The 16,291-nt window shown below is 46.5% G+C and overlaps 2 protein-coding genes across 7 annotated transcripts in view; both read right to left on the reverse strand.

The window, feature by feature from the left end:
* LOC146355708 (uncharacterized) overlaps window positions 1-824 on the reverse strand; it is a 30,576-nt gene extending 29,752 nt beyond the window's left edge. The window contains 1 exon segment of the mRNA XM_084829965.1: window positions 655-824. Within this exon segment, the coding sequence (XP_084686091.1) occupies window positions 655-824 (170 nt within the window).
* Window positions 825-2,248: 1,424 nt separating this feature from the next.
* LOC146355709 (uncharacterized) lies at window positions 2,249-15,217 on the reverse strand. 6 transcript variants are annotated; one of them, XM_084831090.1, is made up of 6 exons: window positions 15,075-15,217; window positions 12,839-12,921; window positions 5,542-5,668; window positions 4,810-4,923; window positions 3,495-3,692; window positions 2,249-2,889 (listed from the first exon to the last, which is right to left on the reverse strand). In XM_084831090.1, the coding sequence occupies exons 2-6, from the start codon at window positions 12,860-12,862 to the stop codon at window positions 2,594-2,596; spliced, it is 759 nt and encodes a 252-aa protein (XP_084687216.1). In that variant the 5' UTR covers window positions 12,863-12,921; window positions 15,075-15,217; the 3' UTR covers window positions 2,249-2,593. The 6 variants fall into 6 exon arrangements, with proteins under 6 accessions (XP_084687216.1, XP_084687215.1, XP_084687221.1 ...); XM_084831089.1 differs by having other exon boundaries at window positions 4,810-4,926; XM_084831093.1 differs by having other exon boundaries at window positions 2,259-2,889; window positions 3,495-3,623.
* Window positions 15,218-16,291: the final 1,074 nt, after the last annotated feature.

Consider the following 16,291-nt stretch of genomic DNA (forward strand, 5'->3'; position numbering starts at 1 on the left):
TTTTTTCTTACCAGAAAAAAAAAACACCAAATCAGTTAAGGAGGAAAAGACAGAATCGTTGCATAATGCCTTTTGTTCGTAGTGCTAGGAGCCCTCTGTCTAGAAGCAAACTATCATTTCCTCCCCCTCCCCTTAAACCACCCACTGTTGGCCAATAAGTTGTTTGTACCTCAAACAACTTGTCAAAATTGCACACATCCCCACCATAGACTGAAGTTACTTATTGTCATTTTTAAATAGAACAAGAAACAGTGTGTGGGGCTGGCCTTAGTTGGCCATAGAACTCATGCTTTGCATGTAGCAAGAGCCAGGCATCTGGGAAAGACCCCTGAAGGAGACCCTGAAGAGTAGCTGCCACCAGCTGGTATCTCCGCCCCCGCCTGCCGCAGCCTATTACTTCTTTCAAGGGGTCTCAGCTTTAAGCCCCCTTTTCCAGCTGTTTTAATTCTTTCTCCCACTGACCCTGCTGGAAAAGCAAAGGGAGGGCATTGATACCCCCCTCACTTCAGAACCACAATGAAATATACAAAACTAAAAGTGGCAAGAAGAGGGAAGAATCACGTCCCCACCACCCAGCACCCGCTCCCCACTTTTTAGAGCTGCAAGGAGGCTGCTTCCTCTCCTTTGCAGCTCCTCCCGTTGCCCCCCTCTCACCCTGGCAAGCGCAGCCTCCCACCTTTCTCCTTCTTCCTGCTTCCCAAGACAGATTTTGTTCTTAAAAAGCCAAGCATGGCACCGCTCAGCAACACCCCCTCCCCTGGCCCGACAGAAGGGCAACCAGGAAGCTGCTGAAGGGACTGAGACTTGTAGTCTTTCCTGCTCATTCCTTTTGTCGCAGAGGATTCTGGGGATTGTAGTTTTGTTCTTTTCATCCTCTGGGCCCTCTGCTTCCTCTGGTACACGGTGATGTGAAGTATGACAGAAGATAGACGATGCACTGCCAACTCTCAGTGCAGAGGCTGACGGAGCTTGCAAAAAATAAAAGCTGAAATTATGTATTGATTTGTTTATACATGTAATGCTATCAGCGCTCACGTTTCTAAGCTCTCTGCCTCACGTATGTCTCCCCGTTACAAGCAGAGGTTATGGTAGAATTTTACCTCAGACTTCGCAGAAGGGACGGTGACAGTTCAGAAGTACACCCTGCATACTTTGGGAAAGGAGCTGCTCCTGCCTGTTTCACCCCTCACTGGCCACACATGTGGTGAGCGAGGAGGGGATGGTACATACATGGAGATCCTCCACAGAAGGGGAGATGTTGAGCCCATCAGGATCTTCTCCTCGCACGGAACAGCTGCTTTTACACTTTGTTCAATGTACTTTTAATAATTTTTTATCTTTGTAAACTGCCCAGAGAGCTTTGGCGGTATAGAATTAACTAATATGGGGCCCCTGAACACCCACTCCAAAGACACAGCAATAGGGGGGGTTATAAAACCTCTGGACAGATTGCAATTACTGAGATACTGCCACATGCAGATTTGGTCTAGGATCCCCAGCTAGGCACGGCTAGGCAAAAAAATCCTGTCTGAAACCCTGCACAGCCAATGCCAGTCAGTGTTGACAATACTGGGCTAAATGGACCAATGGTTTGACCCAGTATAAGGCAGCTTCCCATGTTCCCATCCGAGAGTCTCTGAAATAGAATTAGGCCCCCCTAAAGGTTCTGCACCCCTGATCTAGAGCCAGCAGAGACATTTAGGTAAAAGGTAAAGGTAAAGGTGTCCCCAACCAGTCCTGTCCGACTCTAGGGTGTGGTGCTCATCTCCATTTCTAAGCCGAAGAGCCAGCGCTGTCCGAAGACGCTTCTGTGGTCATGTGGCCAGCTTGACTGAACACCGAGGTACACAGAATGCTGTTACCTTTCCTGCCGAAGCAGTACTTATTTATCTACTTGCAATTTCTTGCTTTTGAACTGCTAGGTTGGCAGGAGCTGGGACTGAAGACGGTAGCTCACTCCGTTGCGCAGCACTCGGGTCTCGAACTGCTGTCCTGCTGACCTTCCGGTCTGCAGTTCAGACCATCCTCCAAACATTCCACCTCTGAGCACTGTGAGGCATGGAGACCCTGTGTTAAGTGCTTGATGAGGAACATGCCTCACACCACAAGAGGCAGAGGTTGCTCCTGTTGATCTTTATGCATATATGCTCGCGCGCACATGCGCACACACACACACACACTCTGAGTGTGTAACAAGTTCTGAGTGGGAGGTTGTCAGGTTAGACTTCGGATATATAATGACACATCAGGCTGCTGTACTATTTATTTGCTGAACATCAAACTTTATTTACTTTTTTAACATGACAGAAGGAGAAATATAACTTCAGTTGAAGTCAGGAACCTTATGGCTTGGATGGGATAGAGAAGAGGGAAAATGGCCACCAACTCCCCCCCACCCCCCGCCACTTGACAGAGATGGCAATGGAATTGAGTGGCTGGAGCTATGAGTGGGAGAAAGAGAAATGGAAGGGCTGGGCCCAAGCAAACACTACATGCAAGGAAGTGTGCCGGAACGGGGGTGGGGGTAACCAGGCAAGGCATCGCAAAGGCATGGAGGTCAACAGCATGGGACACAGCCAGGGCTAGTCCAAGATCAGCTTAGGGGGGCTGGGGCAGAACATTCCAGCCCAGCTGCTGACAAGACAGCAAGCACGCTCGCGTGCAGCCTGTCCAGTCGCAGCTCCAGGTGGTCCAGGCGCTGGCCAGCCAGGTGCTCGCTGTTCTCCTCCTCCCCCTCCTCATTCGGCGCCATCAAGCCAAGCAGGCCTTCCATGTGCTCGAGGAAGTGGCTCTGCCTGTTCAGGCACTGCAGCAGCTTCTCTTCCAGCCGACGGTGGGACGCCTCGAGAGACTGGGCTGCCTCCAGAATCTTGTCTCTTATGGAGAACACTGGTGGGGGTGAAAACAAACAGGCTGGTGAGAAATGGAGGGTGGGGGAAAGCAATGGCCCCTTCTAGCAGCCCACACCACAGTAACAGGCACTTGTCTCCATCTGCCTCATACTTCCCTACCTTCTACTCTACCATCCTCAGCTACCTGTCTGTCTCTTTCTCTCCCAAGCCATCCCGATACTCCCATCAACCCTGACCAATAGCCATGATGGCTGGGGCCGATGGGAGTTGCAGTCCAGCAACACCCAGGGGGCCACAGGTTCCACACAACTGCTTTAGCTCTTTCATCTGCCACTTCTTATGCTGGTTTAGGTTTTTTAATTGCTGTTTTGAAAGAAGCAAACACCATTTGCTCACGGGAATCCTTTGCTCTTCCCTCGCTTCCTTTTGTTTTCATTCCACTGTAAAGGCTTTGGGAGCAGGGACCTATCAGTCACCCAGGGCAACATATGGGGAGCAGCGGCGGTCATAAAGTGTAACTTTGAAGCTATTGCCCCAACCGCTTGGAGCTGGGAAGGGCCTGAATGGTGGAGCCAGACATCCCGTGAGAGCCAAGCGGGGGCAAAAGGAGGATTCGACACAGTGCAAGAGGCATCCACTCACTCATCCGCTGAAAGCTCATCTGCCGCAGTGGCTGCCAGCCCCGCCGCCATCCTGGGCCCCTCTGCTCTCGACGCCACACTCTGCGATACACAGTCTTCACCACAGTGGTCTGCTGAACAGCTGTAGCGGCTGGCAATGCATCAGAGGTAATGGGAGTCAGAGGCGCATTGCTCATATCCATCTTCAAACAATTGGGACCTGTAAATAAATGTTGCGGCGTGGAGCGCTCTCATTCAGGTTTCCAACCAGCCACGGTTCTTCTTTGGGATACTCCATTCCATTCCCTTACAACCGTCAGTCAGCACTCCATGACCAGCCAATGCTCTTTTCCAGGACACTCTATTCCATTCCCACCCCCATCCCCAAGATGCTTCCATTTTCCCCACAGCTAGTCAGCACTCCATGATCTTTCTGTGATCTTTTAGATCTTTTTAAAGAGCCCAGCCAGCACAAAAACTGAGCTCCCAACACAAATCACAGGAGCTAGACTCAGCCAGTAAATACAACAGAAAAAAACACTACCAACGCCATAGGGACAAAACCAACAAAACCTTTAAAAAGGCCCGGGAGAACATAGTCTTAGCATGGTGCTGAAAAGAAAGCAATGGAGGCAAGCTTGCCTAGGGAGAGCATTCTGTTTCGGGGGGGGGGGGGGGCAAAAGGGGGGCACCCGGGATGAATGGAAAGCAGGGAGAGAATGAGTTCTCAGAGATGCTGGAGTGAAACTTGTTCATTTACACCCAACCCGTTTTGGAGACAGAGGCTCCTTCATCAGGGCCAATCTCATAAAATGCAAACACTGCAAACAAACTCAGCCGGGTTACTAAAGCATATGAAGGACAGCCATCACCTGGGTGGAAGGAATACATTTGCTATTCCTGCTGAAGTGATGCTTGACTGCTGGTGGTGTGTATGCACACACTACCAAGCCAAGTAAAAATTAAAACCACCAACATGATCAGGGTGGCAGCAGTCCTATATTTTAGCCACAGCCCATGAGGGCAAAAAAAGAGAGGGAGGAACTATGGGCAGGTTTAACCCTTGTAGCTCTTTCATAGTAACATAGGAAGTTGCCTTATACTGAGACAGACCACTGGTTCATCCAGCCCAGTATTGTCAACACTGACTAGCAGGGGCACTCCAGTGGTCCAGGCAGGAACTTTCCAGCCCAGCGCAGAAATGCCAGGGATGGAACCTGGGACTTTTTGCATGCAAAGCATGTGCTTTACCACTGAGTTATGTCCCCTTCAAATCAGTGCTGCCCAGGGAAGTCACCTATCCTCTAAAATCTAAGGTCTGCCATAAAGCTGCTTACCTGGGTTGGCATATGGTGGAACTCCTCTTTCCTCCAATTCCTTGGGGTCTCTCAGCCATGGCTCTTCCCCTCGTTCCAACTGGGAAATAAGTTCAGGTTTCAGAACCAGATTTCCTGCTCAAGGAAGGAGGAGAACAAAAGAATAGGAAACTGGCACCCAAATCCACCGATTATATTGCCCTCCAAGCCATCCCACAGCACAGAATTCCACTGCAATGTGTCATGTAAAGCAAGTCGTCTTGCTCGTAAAGGGAGCCTTTTTCTCAAAGCTAACATGTGGAGCCTCAATCTTGCTGCTTGCAAGAGTGTGACTGGCCTAAGTTCACACAGCCAGTTTCATGACTGAGCCATGATTTGAAGCTGGGCCTCCCCAATCCTAGTCCAAAACTCTAATCCAACCTTCCCATACCTGGTGCCCTCCAGATATGTTGAACTATAACTCCCAACGCTCCCAGCCAGCATGGAAGTTGCAGTCCCAACACATATGGAGGCCATGCTGGATGGGACTGATAGGCATTGCAGTCCAACAGACCTGGAGGGCACCAGGTTCGGGAAGGCTGCTCTAACCACTATAAGACATTGCCCCCCAAGGCTGTTCGTTACTCATTTATGGACAGTGGAGGACAGTCCCCCCCCCCCCGCCAGCACCACTGTGGGGGGCCAGCTGGAATACTTGCTCATACAAACCCAACAATTTATTCCAAAAAGAACACGGAGGAAAAGAATTCTTACCCAGTGAGCTCACATTGCTATAATTCTCCTGCATAACATCTTTGTACAGGGCCTTTTGACTGGGATCCAGAAGAGCCCATTCGCCCTCCAGGAAATGAACAGCTGTATCCGCGAACGTCACTAGCTCCTGAAAGTAGATAATACAGTCCCCTGGAAAACTTCATCCTTCAGTCCCAGCAACTAGGGGACAGAGGACATAATTTGGAGGGGACAGGGGACGAATTCTTATCAAGTTGTTATAAGAATTAAATTAAAAGGGGATTAGACAAATTCATGGAGGAGAACGCTATCAGTGGCTACTAGGCCTGATGGCTCTATGCTACCTCCAGTATCAGAGGCAGCATGCTGGGGAACATGAGTGGGGGTGGGGTGCTGTTGCACGCCTGTCCTGCTTGTTGCGGGTTTCCTGTCGGCAGCTGGTCAGCCACTGTGTGAACAGAATGCTGGACTAGACGGACCCTCTATCTGATCCAGCACAGCATTTATGTTCTTAAGAATCACCAAGATCCCCACAGTATATTTTGGGATGTCCTCCTAAACCCATTTTCCTTCCCAGAATCTGCAAAATACACACCACCCAGGGGTGTATACTTCTCCTTTTCTGGAGTAGGGAGCACTGAGCCAAATCCAGCGCTACAGAGCAGTAACCCAAGGCAAAGGGCAAGACAGTTCTGGGGCCCTCCTCCTGTACCCCCACCCCCACCAATGCTGTCAATAGATGACACAGCATATTTAAAGACATGGAATATCGGCATATTCCTGGTTGGATCTAGGAACTGCCTTCCATGGAGGGAAAGGCTTCGCTCATGGAAGGTGCTTCTGCCCAGTTTGGGGGGGATCCCTCTCCACCACAGCTCACCCCATTTGGCAGGGTCCCGCAATGCCCTGTGTAGCATTTTCAGGGGGGTGGAGGGGTTACCGCAGAGAGGAGGGGCAGAGAGGAGGGGCAGAGACGTCTGCTTTCACCAGCCCAGTTACATGCACCTAACTCTGGATCCAACCCACTATATATAGCAAGGGCGGGGGCCAAATCCAGCCCTCCCAGGATTCCCCCTTTTATGCCCCTATGCCTATTGTTTGGTGGTTTCCCGAGTTCTGTGCAGTTTTCCCTCCAGTCCAAAAAGCTAAAACGTCTTTTCTAAGGGTTGGTTACTAAGAGCAAGAACTTTAAGCTACAATATGTTTGTATTTTTGGCTCCTCCCCTTTGGCTCCACCCACCACTAGAATGCCCTCCCCCGAGCTTCTCAAATTGAACGTGGCCCCATATATACCCCTGATATATAGAATGTAATACTTAATGATGGTAAATTCATTAATGAACCATGAATGCCAATTCACTAGATAGTACGACAATTTCCCTATCTGCAAACATTATTACTAAAATAATTAAGAGCAGAAATTATCAAATATTTTCATGATTCAAACAAAACCTCAATATTACAATTAATGAATCATCTAATACTTAAAAAGGTAGTGCCTTGAGTGCCATTTTTCTTGGTAGAAAGGAGGAATAGAAATCAAATAAATAAATGAATACTTGAATAACTTCTCCCTTGCTTTCAATTTGGCAAACTTAAGTTACTTAAAGAGATTTACCTAACAAGCTTACTTTGAGACAGCAGCGGGAACCTGTGGCCCTCCAGATATTGTGGAACTCCAACCGCCATCAGCCCCAACCAGCATGGCTAATAGCCAGGGATTATGAGACCTGTAATCCAACATCATCTTGAAGCCTACAGGTTCCCCACCCCTGCTTTGAGACCGTAAGTTGGTTAAGCCTTCCTTGCTGTGTAGTAGATCTTAGGCAATCCATTACCTATTTGTTTTTTAAAAGTATGCTCACCTGAGCATCCAATAAGGGGATGGAACTGAGCATTCTTACTTTATTTTATTTCTGGTTATTACATTTATATCCTGGCTTGTTGTTTTAACCTCTAAAAAGTTCAAAGCCATGTCCTGTCCCATCCCGTCGTCCTACCTCCCATTCAGGGCTGTTGCTTGCCCCAACTTATAGTCCTCAGGCAAGGAATCGCTGCAGAACTCCATCTACATTGCAAGGGATTCTGGGAATAGGCTTCCTATTTTACTCCATCTAGCCACTGCCCTGAAGGTCAAAGGTGAATCAGACAGGCGCTACAATATATGCGAAATCAGCATGCAACAGACTACTTCCAAAATGCAACTACTTATTATTACAACTCATTGGGAAAACCCAGAGCAGAAAAATTGTGTTTGGGAAGAAAAGAAACAAGAGCAACTTAACTGAGAATTGTCCCTGGGTCCATCTGTAGTTTTAATAGTTATTGGTTTATAAATTTATGCGTCACCTTTCTGCCCAATAGGGGCCCCAAGCCAACTTACAGTTAAAAAGGTAATTTAATGTTATGTTTTATAAAGTTTTACAGTTTTATAGAATCATAGAATAGTAGGGTTGGAAGGGGCCTACAAGGCCATCGAGTCCAATCCCCTGCTCAATGCAGGAATCCAAGTCAGAGCATCCCTGACAAATGGCTGTCCAGCCTCGCCTTGAAGGCCTCCAGTGTGGGAGAGCCCACCACCTCCCTAGGTAATTGGTTCCATTGTCGTATTGCTCTAACAGTCAGGAAGTTTTTCCTGATGTTCAGCCGGAATCTGGCTTCCTGTCACTTGAGCCCATTATTCCATGTCCTGCACTCTGGGATGATCAAGAAGACATCCTGGCCTTCTTCTCTGTGACAACCTTTCAAGTACTTGAAGAGTGCTATCATATCTCCCCTCAGTCTTCTCTTCTCAAGGCTAAACATGCCCAGTTCTTTCAGTCTCTCTTCATAGGGCTTTGTTTCCAGTCCTCTGATCATCTTTGCTGCCCTCCTCTGAATCCTCTCCAGTTTGTCTGCATCCTTCAAGTGCAGTGCCCAGAACTGGACACAGTACTCCAGATGAGGCCTAACCAGTGCTGAGTAGAGGGGAACTAGTACTTCCCGGGATTTGGAAGCTATGCTTCTATTAATGCAGCCCAAAATAGCATTTGCCTTTTTTGCAGCCACATCACATTGTTGGCTCATATTCAGCTTGTGATCGACAACAATTCCAAGATCCTTCTTGCTTGTAGTGTGGTTGAGCCACGTATCCCCCATCTTGTAACTGTGCATTTGGTTTCTTTTTCCTAGGTGCAGAACTTGGCATTTCTCCCTATTAAATGTCATTCTGTTGTTTTCTGCCCAGTGCTCCAGTCTATCAAGATCACTTTGAATTTTGTTTCCGTCTTCCAAAGTATTAGCTATCCCGCCCAATTTTGTGTCATCTGCAAATTTGATCAGCATTCCCTGCACCTCCTCCTCCAAGTCATTCATAAAAATGTTGAAGAGCACTGGGCCCAGGACTGAGCCCTGCGGTACCCCACTCGTTACCTCTCCCCAGTTTGAGAAGGTCCCATTGATAAGCACTCTTTGAGTCCGACACTGTAGCCAACTGTGGATCCACCGGATCGTTGTTTAGTCTAGCCCACTTTGAGCTAGTTTGCTCATCAGGATATCATGGGGCACTTTGTCGAAAGCTTTGCTGAAGTCGAGGTATATGATGTCTACAGCATTCCCACGGTCTACAAGGGAGGTTACTTGATCAAAAAATGAGATCACATTCATCTGGCAGGACTTGTTTTTGACAAATCCATGTTGGCTTCGAGTAATCATGGAATTGTTGTCAAGGTGCTTCCAGATGGATTGCTTTATCATCTGCTCCAGACTTTTCCCAGGGATTGATGTCAGACTGACTGGTCTGTAGTTCCCAGGTTCCTCCTTTTTACCCTTTTTGAAGATAGGAACAACTTTAGCCCTCCTCCAGTCATCTGGCACTTCCCCCATCCTCCATGATTTCTCAAAGAGAATAGACAGCAGTTCTGAGAGTTCTTCTGCCAGTTCCTTTATTACTCTAGGATGCAGTTCAGCTGGCCCTGGAGATTTGAACTCATTCAATGGAATTAGGTGTTCCTTGACCATATGCCTATCAATCTCAAGCTGCAATCCTGCCCCTTCAGCCTGTACCTCGCCTTTGCCAGGGGGGTCATAGACCCTCTTTTGGGAGAAGACTGAGCCAAAGTAAGAATTGAGCACCTCTGCCTTTTCTTTGTCATCTGTTATCATTTTGCCATCCTTATTTAATAGCTGAACCACCATTTCTTTCCTCTGCCTTTTACTATGCACGTAGCTGAAGAAAGCCTTTTTGTTGTTTTTAGCATCCCTTGCTAACCTCAGCTCATTCTCAGCTTTAGCCTTCCTGATGCCATCCCTGCAATTCTGTGCTATCTGCTTGTACTCTTCCTTTGTTACTTGGCCTTCTTTCCACTTCCTATATGTGTCCTTTTTTGTTTTCAGGTCATCCCGAAGCTTTTTGTGAAGCCACATTGGCTTCTTCTGTTGTCTTCCACCTTTTCTTCTTGTTGGAATTGCTTGTGATTGTGCCTTGAGAATTTCCTTTTTTAAAAGCTCCCACCCATCTTGGACTCCCTTTCTCATTAGCGTCGCTTGCCATGGGACCTTACTGATCATTGTTCTGAGTTTATTAAAATCAGCTTTCCTCAAATCCAGGGTACGCGTTTGACTACACTCAGCTTTTGCTTCCCTTAGAACCAAGAACTCAAGTACAACATGGTCACTTTCCCCCAGAGTTCCTGTAACTGCTACTTGATCCACTAGTCATCTGTGTTGGTTAGGATCAAGTCAAGGATAGCCGATCCTCTAGTTCCTTCCTCTACTTTCTGTAGGAGGAAGTTATCCGCCACACAAGTCAGGAATTTCCTGGAGGGGCCATGTTTTGCAGAATTTGTCTCCCAACAAATATCGGGGAAATTGAAGTCCCCCATTACTACTACACCATGCTTCCTTAAAACATTGGCTATTTGCTTTTCAAAAGTTTCATCCTTGTCTTCTCCTTGATTGGGTGGCCAGTAGTAGACTCCGACCACCAGGTTCCTTTTATTCTTTGCTCCATTTATTTCAACCCAGATGCTCTCGATGGGGCCACCAAGCTCCTCCTCCTGTATTTCTGTGCAGAGATATGTTTTTTTCACATACAGTGCAACCCCACCTCCCTTTCTGTTCCTCCTGTTCTTTTTGAACAAGTTATATCCTTCAATTGCTGTATTCCAGTCATGAGAGTCATCCCACCAAGTCTCAGTTATACCTATCAGGTCATAATTTCCCTCCTGTATTAAGAGTTCAAGTTTGTTCTGTTTGTTTCCCATACTCTGGGCATTAGTATATAGACATTGAAGACCATGTGCTTCATAGTCTGGCTTTCTTCCTACATGTGGCTGAAGACTATTACTGAGCGCAATCAGAGCTGTTCTCTCCGTTGCAGTGCATGCGCCTACATCCATTGTTACCCCCAACATTACATCTCCCTTCCCCGTAGGATTCAGTTTAAAGCCCTCCTGATGAAGTTCTTCATGCTGTGGCCAAACACATTCTTCCCATCCTTTGTAAGGTGCAACCCGTCCCTAGCCAACAGCCCATCTTCCAGGAAGTATAGCCCGTGGTCCCAGAACCCAAATCTCTCTCGTCGGCACCACCTTCGTAGCCAGTCATTCACCCGGAGTATTTTTCGTTCCCTTTCTATCCCTCTTCTAACTACTGGAAGGATGGATGAGAAAACTATCTGGGCCCCAAAGTTCTTGAGTTTCCTTCCCAAAGCTTCAAAGTCTGACGTGATCTCTTCGTAGCTCCGCTTGGCGGTATCATTTGTTCCCACATGGATGAGAAGAAAGGGATACCTGTCAGTGGGCTTTATGAGTGCAGGCAACCTTTCAGTCACGTCTCTAATCTGTCCTCCCGGGAGACAACGTACCTGGCGAGTCCACGGGTCTTCGCGACATACTTGGGTCTAGATCCCACGCAGCAAGGAGTCTCCCACTACTACCACTCTTCTCTTCTTCTTCTTGTAGGCCTGGGTTTCATCGCCTCTGTTTGACTGCCCTTGAGCCTCTTGCTCACTCTCATGTAGGTTCCCCTGTGATTCTTCCTCTGCAGGCTGTCCTCCAGTCTCATCCGCAAGTACCTGGAATCGGTTCCACAGCTCCACTGCTTCCACTGGTGCAGAGTGGTGTCTAGTTCTTCTTCTCCTAACTGTCACCCTTTTCCAAGGAGTATCCTCTACTCCATTTTTCTTCACCTCAGCATTTCCCACTGCCTCATCTTCCTGTTGCTCTTCAAGCTTCTGGTCTTCCCTTTGCTGCTGTAGTTCCCCATTCTGTCCAAGAACTCTTTGTGTTCTCTTATTCCCCGGAGGGTTGACAGTCCCCGCTCCAGTCCACTTACTTTTTCTTCCAGCAGTGTGATCAACTTGCAGTTGTTGCAGGTGTAGGCCATGTTGTTCTCAGGCAAGAAAACAAACATTGCACACACCTTGCAGGTCACCACCACTGGAGAGGCCTGTCCTTCCATTGCCTCTTTTCCCTTTTTGTGTCTAGCTTTGTGATTGTTCTAGACTAGCCTGTGCCTGCTCCTCTGCTTAGTAGAGGTTAAAAGCAGAGTCCCACTGGTGTGGAAGTGTGTGTTACAAGACAAATAAATGGAAAAAAGTTAGTTATAAAATAAAAAATAAAAATAAAATGTTAGGGGCCTCCCCCTTGACCTCCCCTGCCGAACTCCCCTGGCCAACTCCTGTTTGCTCCCCCTGTTCGCTCGCTCTGTTCACTTGCTCTCTGGGAGCTTGCCTGCTTCTGTAGTCCCTGGACCAGCTGGAGCAGCTTGCTCTGCTCTGCCAATAAAGTTTTAATAGCTTTATTTTTATTGTTTTAAGTTTGTATTGTTTTAAGGTGGTGTGCACTACCACAATGGCTTTTTAGCAAATAAGGTGGCATATAAATGTTAATAAAAAATAAGTAAGTAAGTGATAGCCTTATCCTCCACGAATTTCTCTAACCACCTTTTAAAGCCATCTAAGCTGGTGGCCATCACACCCCAAGGCAGCAAATCCCATAAATGAATTATATACTTTTCAGCAGCCCTGTACCAATTGAACTGTCATGGCTTCTATCCCAGAGAATTCTGTTAAGAGATCCCAGGAAACGTGCGTAAAAAGGTAGCATATTAATGTACCTACATTCCAAAGCCCTGCCTCTTCACAAAACAGTTACCACGATCCCCTGTGGGTAAGGAGAGGACTATGGAATCCATGTTATGTCTTATAATGATGATGTGTCTTTTATTATCTCTCAATTCTGGCAACAGAGGAAATGGATGCCAACGCACTTTACTCTGTCCTGACCCTGTCCCATCCCCAGCTACACACACTTAGTTTCCTGACTGGACATTGTACCTGAGTCACATCTGCTCCAGCCATCTTCCTTGGCCGAGTGGAATGAGGAGATCCTATGATAATCACAGGTGTTATTCTACAGCCTGCAAGAATGAACATTGAGAGTGATGTTAACAGGCCCAGCTCCTGTTGAGGGCAGTCAAAAGGCCATCAAGAACAGTCTTTCCTGGTCCTTCTGTGGAGGAGGCCGTGTCAATATTTAACCTTTTACTTGTGCTGGGTCTCTTCTTTGTGAAAACCGAGAGTGCACATACCGAGTTCAATACGTTACAAATATAAAGTTCCAAATAATCTGAACTGCCCCCAAATACTAACTTAATATCCAATACATAAATACTTAATATAAGAAAAAACTTCTAGAAATGTATTCTCACACTGCAAACTCCTTATCTAATCTGAGAGATAGTAGAGGGGAGTGTAAATTGCAGCCTACACACCAACGTAGCTGTCAAAATCTTAGCAAGCACATTTATCAAAGAAATAGGCTGGAACATAAAGCAGGATCTTTACCCAACTTTGGAGGTTTCATTATAAACCTCGAGTAGAGCTAAAAGCTCTATATACTTCTTATACCAATCAACAAGAAATCCTTCAGGAACAGCAGAGCACCACAGTTTCATGGATTTGATAGTGTCCACTATGACTGTTCACATGTCACAACAGACCAGCCATTTTTTAAACTGGGTTGCTGTGAACGAAGTGGGAGCAACCAAGAGTTCTGGTTCCCACCGTCTGATCACACCCACAGCAACTGGGAGGACCTAAACAACTTGAGGACATTTGCTTGTTAAGAGAAGTATGAGCATGGAATTCTGGGTTGCCTCTCCCCTAACAACACAGAATTCCCAGTTCACATGTCATGCTTAATAACCCAGGAACAGCAGGATTCTGATTCAACCCAGGATTTAAAAAAAATATCTTATACAGAAATAGACTATAACATTACCTAAATCAGAAGAATTACAGCTATGTAACAGAGTAACATATTTTTTAAAGCTGATTTATGCAGTCTATACATTTCACCACAGTTATCATGAATAGAGGATATAATATTTTGCTGCTTAATAATATACTACGTTTCCCTCTGCTTTCCCACTACCTTTGCCTAGTACAATTTAACAAAAATTAGGTATGTTATTTTCTGTTTTCTTAAAATTTCAGAGGTCTTGTAGAACAGAAAACTTTAAATACTAGGTAAGTAAATTGAAATTACAGCTGTTTACTCAATTTAATAAAACATTTTTAAAAGGATACAATTACTGCTAACCAACCCATCGCAGTTGTACCAACTACACAAAACACCTGAAAACTAGGATCACATTTACTTGCAAATGAGTAAAATCCTGCCTACAAATTTGCTCTGTATCTCCATAAACAAAACTGAAGAGAAGAAAAAAAGCTAACTGTTTAAACGTGGTAAAGATGGTTTGAACATATATTCATTATTCTGAAACATGTCTTAGACTGTGGCCAAACCACTTCCACTACATTTAAAATGATATTTTTCTCTCCCCACACCTTCCTCCCGTATCTCCACGAGGAGAAAATGGTCCTAGGAACCGGAGAGGGGAATGTGCGGCCCTCCAGATGTTGTACTACAACTCCCATCACCACTAACCAGCATAGCCAATAATAAGGGATGGCAGGAGTTACAGACCAACAACATTCCCCAGCCTTGTCCTCAGAAGAAACTCTTGATTATCCCCGTGTTAGAATTACACAAAGTAAAAACGTGCATTTTCCCATGGTCAGCATTTTCCAACAAAACACCCATCAATTCAATTATTCCCCACCCCTTTTAGTACTATTTGAGTTTTTACCCTACCTTTCCTACTAACGTGCTAGATCCACTGTTAGCCCCACATAGAGTAGATCCATTGAAAAGAATGGGACCTTGACAAACATTAGAGACAACCCCCAAACATTAAAATACATAATAAAGTTTTTTAAAAAAAAATTACAAGAGAAATCAGGATAGCTGGCAAAAATAAACTACAACCCCCAAAAAACCCAGAGGGAAAACCCCCACTGAGCTTATTATGGTTGATATTGAAATGGAGAACGCCTGGTAGACGACGGCCCCCGCCCCTCCGCAAAGCATATACCGGGGAAATTAATACACCCCTTTCAGCCATCCACCCTATGGTTTCAAAGTAAGCTGGCTTCAAAGTAAGGCGCGCTGCAACAGGCGCTCCCGTTCTTCACTTTCAGATTTAAAGGAAGGACGATCACGTACCAGGGGATCAGCTGTTGCTAACACGAAGACCGCAGCAACTCGCTGCCGCAGGTTCCCACGTTGCGGGAATCGGCATTCTGCAAAGACCGAGCCAGAGCACGTGTGAAAAAGACGCCGCCCCACCCCTTCCGAGTCTCGTGCCTAAAAAACGCCTCGCATTCGATTTCCACGTGACCACCCCGGGCGCATGCCCAACCGATATCGTCCCGCCCTCCCTCTCTAAGCGTATATAAGCAGCTGCCCGCTTGTCTAATTCAGGGGCGGGAAATTTGTGGGGAAGGTAGGTTTTTTAAGGTGGCAGCTCTTAGATGTTTTGGATTATAATCAGAATGGGCAGGAGTGCTGGGGGCTGTAGTCCAAAATGTCCGGAGGACACCAAGTAAGGGGGAAATAGTGCATGCAGGTGACAGTTTCCTAGGAGCATACGAAGAGCTGTACTGGGTCAGACCAATGATACATCTAGTCCAGCATACGGTTCACACAGTGGCCAGTATTCTGATACTGAAGCTGAAGCTCAAATATTTTGGCCACCTAATGCGAAGAGAAAACTCTCTGGAAAAGACCCTGATGCTGGGAAAGACTGAAGGCAAAAGGAGAAGGGGACGGCAGAGGATGAGATGGCTAGATAGCATCACCGATGCAATGAATGTGAACCTGAACGCACTCTGGGAGAGAGCGCAGGACAGGATGACCTGGTGTGCTGTGGTCCATGGGGTCACGAAGAGTCGGACACGACTGAACAACAACAAGTCCCACCTGTCATACCAGTATGAACAGCCTTTATTTATTTATTTATTTATTTATTTCATTTCTATACTGCCCAATAGCCAAAGCTCTCTGGGTGGTTCACAAAAATTAAATCCAAGCAACGCACAATAAAACAATTTAAAATATACAGAACATTAAAACCACAAAACCTTAAAGCGGGGATGGGGGTGCTTAGGGGAAACCCTTGTTCCCCCACTTTTTAAACCATGTGTATTTATTCCAGAAAGCCAGTGTGGTGTAGTGATTAGAGTGCTGGAACAGGGGAGACCCATGTTCAAGTCCCCACTGAGCTATGAAGCTCACTGAGTGACTTTGGGTCAGTCAAATTCAGCCTAAATTACGTGACAGGATTGGTGTGAGGATGAGATGGAGCGGAGGGGGATCATAGATGCTACCTTGGGCTCCTTGGAAGAAAAGGCAGGATATAAATATAACAAAATAAATACTCT

This window comes from Heloderma suspectum, chromosome 2, assembly GCF_057233095.1.
Source record: "Heloderma suspectum isolate Gila_16-S chromosome 2, 16-S_ref, whole genome shotgun sequence".
Classification (NCBI taxonomy): domain Eukaryota; kingdom Metazoa; phylum Chordata; class Lepidosauria; order Squamata; family Helodermatidae; genus Heloderma; species Heloderma suspectum.

Bases quoted from the DNA above. Each gene is read 5' to 3' on its own strand.
- LOC146355709 (XM_084831089.1), bottom strand. From the start codon at position 12,862: ATGGCTGGAGCAGATGTGACTCAG. The intron at 4,927-5,541 runs GTAAGAATTCTT...TCCTTCCTTGAG, and splicing joins TAGCAATGTGAGCTCACTGG to CAGGAAATCTGGTTCTGAAA. The intron at 3,693-4,809 runs GTAAGCAGCTTT...ATTTATTTACAG, and splicing joins TCCACCATATGCCAACCCAG to GTCCCAATTGTTTGAAGATG.